The 8,335-nt window shown below is 45.9% G+C and overlaps 1 protein-coding gene across 1 annotated transcript; it reads left to right on the top strand.

Annotated features, from left to right (window-relative positions):
- Positions 1 to 2,513: 2,513 nt before the first annotated feature.
- Positions 2,514 to 7,875, top strand: LOC119436730 (failed axon connections-like). Its single transcript, XM_037703710.2, is given in 5 exon segments — positions 2,514 to 2,732; positions 2,734 to 2,931; positions 4,074 to 4,409; positions 5,935 to 6,072; positions 6,489 to 7,875. Coding segments are annotated over 5 exon segments (1,137 nt in total). The 5' UTR covers positions 2,514 to 2,642; the 3' UTR covers positions 6,864 to 7,875.
- The last annotated feature ends 460 nt before the right edge of the window (positions 7,876 to 8,335 follow it).

Genomic DNA, 8,335 nt, shown 5'->3' with positions numbered 1-8,335 from the left:
TATATATATGTGTGTGTGTGTGTGTGTGTGTGTGTGTGTGTGTAATTCACCTCATTTTATAGTTTAAAAATGGTGGGGTTTTGCATGCCGCAACCACCATCTGATTATGAGGCGCGCCGTAGTGGAGGACTCCGGATTAATTCGGACCACCTGTGGTTCTTTAACGTGCACTTGAATATAGGTACACGGGTGTTTTTTGCATTTCGCCCCCATAAAAAGCGGCCGCCGTGGCCGGAATTCGATCCCGCGACCTCGTGCTTAGCAGCCCAACACCGTAACCACTAAGCAACCACGGCGGGTCGTTTTATAGTTCTGTAAACGGAGTAACGTGCGTGTAATCTTATCTGTCCTCGAAGTTCAACGCGTGTTGATGCTAATAGTACACAGTGTGTGCTGATGAAAGAGAAAAAAATAAAAATAAATCCGCCTATTGCACATAGCACGAAGCTGTAAAGGAAACCTGTACGGGTTTCTCAGAACAAAAGCTTAAGTTCGCATTTGTAAGGAAAGTTTCTCCCGATTCGGGGGTCGAACGCGGGACTTAGTCTTTCCAGAGTGGTCGCCCTACCATCTTAGGTAAGCAGATCGAAGAGCGATGTCGAATTAATCGACAACTCAAAACGCTGGGACACTTGGCAAGGCAAATCAATTCAGCTGAAATCGGCAATTAAAGTGGAGGAATATCCATGAAAAGGAAAAACTGCCGACACGCAGATGGCTACGCTGTACTGGCTTGTAGCACTTCGTGTATTCGCAAAGGCATAGAGGCCACTGCCCTGCTGCTTCTTTCGTTTGAACAAAATGAAAAAAAAAAAAAAAAAATCCTTCTGGGGCTGTGTCACCTGCTTTGCTCAGCCTCACTGCCTATTCTAATGCAATATGGACATTGCTCCCTGCAACGACCCCCTCAGACTATAAAATAGGGCAATTCGATTTTTTTTCTTTAAATTATCACTTCTCCTAACCATGCTTCATAGCATTGGCGGGTACCGGTATCTGCGCGATTATCGACAATGCAATTATTAATTAAATAAGTTTGACTAAACTATTTAATTAACTACTTTAGGGGACACGTTGTAATTGCAGAATTGAAGTCATCCAGTCAGTGGCGCACCGACGGGGGGGATTCGGGGGTTGTAACCCCCCCCCCCCCCCCCCCTGAGGCCGACTTAACCCCCCCTTTTGTTTAACCCCCTTTCTTTCCTTACGCATTTGAGTGCTGCAACTAAGATGTAAGACGAGCAATCGTCTGCACACTCGCAAAGAGCGCAGTTTTTGACAATTTCCCGTGAAGAAATCGAAATTAATGCTGTTTAGATGGTACTTGCAAACTGTCAAACCCCCCCCCCCCCCCCCCCCCCTCCTGGCAGAGATCCTGTGTGCACTACTGCATCCAGTACTAAAAGCAGAACCTTTTGCTAGAAACATTCTTTGTGCCTGGAGCTCTAGTCCCGACGTATAGACAGGGTGTTTCAGTGAACACTTTCAAAAATTTTTATAGGTTTCCTGTGGCAGATAGCACGAGCTGGTCTACTCGAAAATGCAGACATTCGTTTATCAAAATTTTGAGATGTATAATCGGCTAATTAAAAAATACACGAATTAAGTTCTAACTAATTACCTCATGTCCCATATTGCAATTTACAAATTCTAACCGTGGAGTTCGCCAGGCGGATCCACTTGGAACAAATTTTCAGGATGACACAGTTTCGAGATATTAATTCCCGAACTTTGCGGAGAAATGCATTGGCGTTCCAGTTACTTTTGTGCTTCAATGCATAAAACGAAGTTTTGTTAAGAAAGTACCAATGCATTTCTTCGCAAAGTTCGGGAATTAATATCTCGAAACTGGTGTCATCCTGAGAATTAAAGATCCTGTCATCCTGAGAAATAAAGCGCCCTCTCCCATTTTCCCAAAAGTTTATTTATTTATTTTCTTTCTTTATGCTGTGCTATTCGGTCGGCAGAGCGTGAAACAACAGGCTGGGGTGCAATGGTACACCCTTACTAAAGGCAGTCACATTGGTACACCGTAAAAAAGAAAAAAGAAAAAAAAAGAAAAAAAAACTTCATGATAGTCTACGTGGTATTTATGTGGCCCGGTGTATGGTTTGTATTTCTTTTTTTTTTTTTTTGCTACAGAGAAAACATTTCATGAAATTCACGCTCTGCGCCGTAGCGGCTAAAATGAATTGTTCACGGTTGTGGTTTCTCGCAAATATACTACGCTTTAGTGGAATTGCGGGCGACGGCATAGGATATGTAGAATACGAGGGTGAGTCAGCGTTGATCGTGCTTCCGAAGCGAAGCAGCATGACATCATGAGCAGGGACGCCCTTACGCGCCCGTATCAGCGCGCTTTGGATAACGCGTCGGTTTCAGTCGACGACTATTCGAGGAGAGCTGTCAAAAACGGCAGCAGTCAGTCTCAAAACGTCACGTCCGCTATCGAACTCATCCATCGCAGTCCGCATGACGTCATGCGTCGAGCCGCGTATAAAGCGCCCCCTCCCAGGCTGCCCAGGCGTTGGCCAATCATCGACCGCTTGTCAGACTGTGCGTGAAGCTTGGGTTGCTGCTCTGCGCCATTTTGCGCCGGTCTCCCGTCGTCGCTCTTTGCTTGCCGCGGAGTTCTTCCAGCCATGACGAGCCCTAGCGAGACCGAGAACTCTGCAGGTACCGCACCTCCGGCGAAGGCCGAAAAACCGGCAGAAACTCCAGTCACATCAGGAGACTGCAGCCAGCCCGACGTCCGACGCTACCACGACCGCCGCGTCGGCGCCGGCAAACAAGCCCAGCGTTCACAAGACGGATTACGAAAAAGATGTAGTCTATCTCTACCAGTTCACTCGCTGTCCAACTTTGCCCGGAATCTCGCCTTTCTGTTTGAAAGTTGAGACTTGGCTGCGCATGACACAAGTGAAGTATGAGGTGAGCTCGTCTTCGCAGCGCGCCGTTTGTTTCAAATCTGCCCACTGCCGGGATTGCGTCGGCCGGCTTGGTAGTGACGCGGTGTTAGGCTTAAGAGCTGTCAGTGCGTGTTGTCATGGCCGATGCGTGATTTCGGAACAGCGTTCGGCGATCGCCCTCACGCTCGCCGAACGCTGCACGTTGTTCTTGCTTCGTAGTGTTCTGTGGCACAAAGCTATTACGGGCGTATATCAGACAAGTATTATGTGCAAGCAAGTTAAGATCGCTGGTCCTTTGGCGTGCCGTGCCCCCCGCCTTTGCCGGTCAATCCGTATCGCCGGAGCCGGTCGATGAAAATATCTGCCCATCCCACTATTAACTGCAAATTTTAGAAAGTGAGTTCCGTTGCTGCATTTACACTATGCGAATGTGGGCTAGTGCTTTTTTGAAAAGCCGGTATGGTTGTGTATCGCCTCTGGTACTCTTTTACGTCCACAATTGATTCACATAAATATGATTCATCGGCAATATTTGGCGTTTTACGTCTTCGGCGTTGCTCTGCCTCGTTGTAAGAACACGTAGCTGTTCTGCTAGCCCTGTATGCGTGATCACCTCTACGTATTTGACAATTAACCCTCTTGTGCGCGTGACTCATTCGTAGCGTGCCCCCTCGTGCTCGAATCATTGCGGTGTCAAATGGATGCGATATCTATACGCGTTTAACCTCGTCTTTCATATGGCCCTTGCACGTATACCACATGATCAGATTGGCGCCTGTATTTGTTTTACTGAAAATCTTCATTGATTTCATTTTAGGCAAGCATTTTTTTTTCAATATTTACTCATTATGGCAGACCGCCTCGAATGGCACACGGATGTGGACGATATTTCACTACTTGCGCATTTGCTTAGGTGCCCGGCTCATGTTACTTTACTAGCAACATGTATACTGCCTTGTGCATAGGGTAAACCTGACCAGACCACCAGGTGAGCCCTCTGCAAGTGAGTTGGTCTAGGGTGCTGGGTCTACTGCAGTATACCCAGGGATCCTGCGCACCGGTTGGCAGATTCACTAGTTTCTCCATGCAGAGTGGCAGCTTGGCAGTGTGTGTGTGTGTGTGTTGTTTCCTTCATTTACTGCCATCTTCTGCTTTGCTTTTCAGAATGTGGACCACAAGCTCAAGTTTAAATCGAAGAAAGGTCAACTCCCATTCGTGGAGCTTAATGGAGAGGAGATTGCAGATTCTGACATCATCATCAAGCAGCTGAGCCAGTACTTCGGCAAGGATTTGGATGCTGGCCTAACCACCGAGGAGTGCAATATCTCGCATGCCTTCTCATCTATGCTCAACAACCACACAGGCTGGGTGTCACGCTGCTGGCGTTACCGTCACCCAGGCCAGTTTCTCAAGGCAGCCCAAATGGACGTCAAGCGCATGCTCAACTCGAAGTTGCCCAAAGGCGTCCTGCAATTCTTTTTCAAGCTCGCTTTCAAAAGCGTGAGTTTGGCGTTTTGAATATAATGGGCTGTATTGCTCTGTTCAACAAGTACCATAATTTTCTAAGATAAAGCTTTGTACATGGCACTACTGTCTGCACAAAAGTGGCATATGTTTGAAATCTTGAGTAGGCTAGCTTCACAGGCAGCCAGTGGTGCTTTCACACCGTGCCCTAAGATATGAGCCTAAATTATCAGAATTAAGGGCCCAAGCCACTAGACCAACATGGTGGCTGCTTTCCGTAATATAGCCAGCCACATTCACTTAGTTCATGAAATTGCCTGGAAATATAAAATTCAGGTTCATTGGAAATCTACAACTGTAAGCAGGAAGGCGAACTTTTTCGGTGAAAACTTTTTCTGGCACTGCTGTCCAACGTTGAATAGACTTGAATAGACGTATGATGCATCAGTTGAACATCGGTATTGTGCCACTTGATTTCAGGCTCCATGTCCAGGCATTGAATATTTTTGTAACCGCCTAATTTTTGCTTGGTGCACTGGCTGCACTTAAAACCAGCAGCAGCTACACTTCACCAATTGGCTATTCCGTAATAAAAAAATAGTATTTAACTAAAAGTCCATTCCAGGATTCTGGGCTGTCTTAATGAGCAGCAGATTTGAATAATGTGCTCTTGTGATTTTGGGTGTGTGAAAGGCATTTTAACTGTTCCCATTTCTTCCAATTTTGCAAACTATTTTCACAAAATTTTGCGTAACCCGACTGCATTTTTATGTAGATTTATTGCATGAGTATTGTATTGCAAACTTTTCCTATTCACAACACAAAAAAAAATGTTCACTGCAGCAGCACTTCTTGAAGGCTCTATTCCTGTGCGCGATCACCCACCGATAGATCACTTGTCATAGTCCTCTGGTGCACCGTGATCCACCAGGAAGTTGTGGCACCTCTCTGCATCTGGAGGAAGTTTTGAAGGAGCACAACACATCATATCAAAAGCAACTTTTCCTTACTGTTGATTTATAGTAACAATGTCGCTTGCAAACTGCAGAAAAGCCCTGCTTAGTCGCACAGGGAGAATAACTGCCATGACATGCGCTGCAGTGAACATGTTCATAGTTTTAGTGTGCTTGGTATTCTGCCCATTTTGCCAGACAAGGGCGGAGGTGCAAACGGTAACAGCCTGCCTGGTGCTGCCACCTGGTGGTGCAGAGCTCCACCAGACAACTGCCGCTACTATTGCAGTGATGAAGTGGATTTTGCATTGCTGCTGCTGTAAATTTTTGGCAGCAACACAATTACACCACTGCCGAAAATTTACACCAGTAGCGAACTATACAATCGGTTATTGCAATATTAGCTCTGCGTTTGTCTGGTTGAGCTCTGTGCCGCCAGGTAGCTGGCACTGTGCAGGCCGTTCATGTTTGCGCCTCTGGTAAAATGGCTAGTCCACTTGCGTTTACTGGAATACAGGACATGCTAAAATTCACTAATATTGCGCAGTCCCGTGTTCAGTTCTTGCCTTTTCGATCTGTTTAATAAATTTCTCCTTGCTCTTACACAGAATGTGCAGCAGACCATTGGCCATGGCTTGGGCCGTCACACAACAGAGGAGATCTTGGAGTTTGGAAAGGAAGACCTCAAACACCTGTCGCAGTATTTGGGCACCAAACAGTTCTTCTTTGGTACAGAGCCTCACTTGGTATGTCTGGGTTTTTTTTTTTTACCTTTCAATTCGGTGCTTTCTCTTACCACCAGCAGACTAACTTCACAATTAACTAATGAGGCAGGTACTTTCACTTTATCCTCCACTAGGTGAACACAATTTTATCAGAAGTTGAAGTACAGAAGATATGTAGGTAAAACCTGGAACATGTCTTGTTAGCCGCCAGCCAATTAAGGCCTGATGACCTGCCTGTAAACCTACATTATCTTAAGGTGAAAAATTGGTTCTGGGTGCTTTGATGACAGCCCCTACATCCTGGCTCGGTCGTTGCAAGTCCGTGTGGCAAGGACATGCAGCTTCTGTGCTGTGGCATGAAAACGCCATGCCTGTTCATGTTTTAAAAGCTCGCTGCGTGTACTGTGCTCACAGCCTTTCTTTCCTCTTATGTGCAGCTCGACTGTGTGGCCTTTGCTCACCTGTGCCAGTTTGTGTACGTGCCCTTTGGTGGCCTCCTGGAGTTCATGGAGCAGGAATGTGCCAATCTGCTAGCCTTTGTAGAGCGCATGAAGGAGCGCTATTGGGCTGACTGGGATGAGATCTGCAAGACACTGGAGCTCAACACGCATCTGCCCAAAAAGGCACCCGAGGAGGAGCCCAAGAAGGCTGCTGACGAGTCTGCCCCGGCTGCTGATGAGAAGACTCCTGCTGCTGAGGATGCTGTCAAAAAGTCCGAAGCGACTGTTGAAGAGGTCAAAAAGGAAGAGGTTATCAAGAAGGAAGTTGTGGAGGAGGTTGTTACCAAGACCGCCACAGAGGTCAAGGAGTGAGCCGTTTGAGCGCTGGAGAAAGGCTTTAGTCATTTTTCCGTTCCAAGGGTTGGGGGGTGGGGGGGTTATAGTTCTGTTCTTAATGAGGTCTAAAGAAGGGTCGTTTTCATCTCATTGTGCAGCGAAGCATAGGCGATCTGTCGCATTTTCATGCTTCTTCGATGACGAGCCGTTCTTTGTTTTTCAGGGAGTTTGGAAGAGAAGGGAGATCCTGTGGAGTTGATACCATGCGTGGTTTTTAGCATTGTGCACAGAGCTAGAAAGTTATATAAAGGGAGCTCGTTGCACAGGGCATTACGAGTTTTTACAGAGCAAGTCAGGAGGGAAAAGGGGCGGCAGTGCATTTGACGTTTTTGTTCCTCTTCTTTTGCATGGGTGGCCAACTTCCGTGCATGTTTTGTTTGGAGGGCTGGTCAGATCGAGGAGCTGAAGACATCTTATACTCATGATCCACTACATACTCAAAGCAATGCATATTATATTATATCAAAGTTGTAAATTTTCTCTCAATGTATTTTTCATCTGTCGTACATTCTTTTGTTTTAAAAATCTGTGTACACATGTAACTATATGCTCGTTTCTGTTGTAGAGATCTGTTTTTGTTCCTGCCACTTCAGTTCATCTTGAGGTCTAGATGCGGAATTGCTCAAGGAAATTTTTGACAGTTGTCTCGCCACCTTTTTGCATACATGCTGTTACTGTATTCATATATAGCATACTGTAGATCTCATGTGAGTGTTTACAGCTAAAGTTTTTACGGCGTTTTTGCTCGACCATTTGTGTGAACAAATTTTCAGCCTGATCAACCTTCTTTGTATGTCCCTTTTACTTCCATTTTTCAACTGTGTCCATGTGTGCATCGTCGCGTTATATTGTACATGCCCGCAGCTTTCTACTTTTTTATGGCAGTTTTTGTAATGCCTTTTTACTTTACCTTCCTTCCCTTCCCGTTTCCCCTTCGATGTGGAACTTTGTAAAAATGAGACAACACAGATTAAAGTTTGTGGATGAATTTCAGGGTCCTTGAAGTGTTGCCCCTGGGCTTTTGCATACATTAATTTGCAGCAAGGCCTTCGGTGTTGTGGTGCTACTTCCTAGACATTGAAAACCAATGCCTTAATTTTTTTTTTTATTAAGTGCAGTTATTTGAGCAGTGCTGCTGCATTGTGGTCTGGTACTGAGCTGCTACTGTGGTTCCCAGATCAACACAAACTTGGGCGGTGCTGTTGGTGAAGTGCGTAACGCATTGCAACAATTCCAGTACTGGCAGATGCAAGCAGCAGTTTCAGCTCCTGCATGGGCCGGTGCTAGATTGTTTTCCATTGTGTGCAATAATTTGTTGCACGTGGCTGATCTGTGCATTTTAGTGGGTGACTCGTCACTCGAGCGGTTATGTGTAGAAACATTCTTAACAGATTCGAATCTTGTGCTTTCGACTCTATGGCCATATTCTGGCGACATAATCTCGAATG

The sequence above is a fragment of the Dermacentor silvarum genome, chromosome 1 (genome assembly GCF_013339745.2).
Source record: "Dermacentor silvarum isolate Dsil-2018 chromosome 1, BIME_Dsil_1.4, whole genome shotgun sequence".
Taxonomy (NCBI): Eukaryota; Metazoa; Arthropoda; class Arachnida; order Ixodida; family Ixodidae; genus Dermacentor; species Dermacentor silvarum.
Note: the sequence above shows the minus strand (reverse complement) of the source record. Positions and strands in the feature narration are given on the sequence as shown.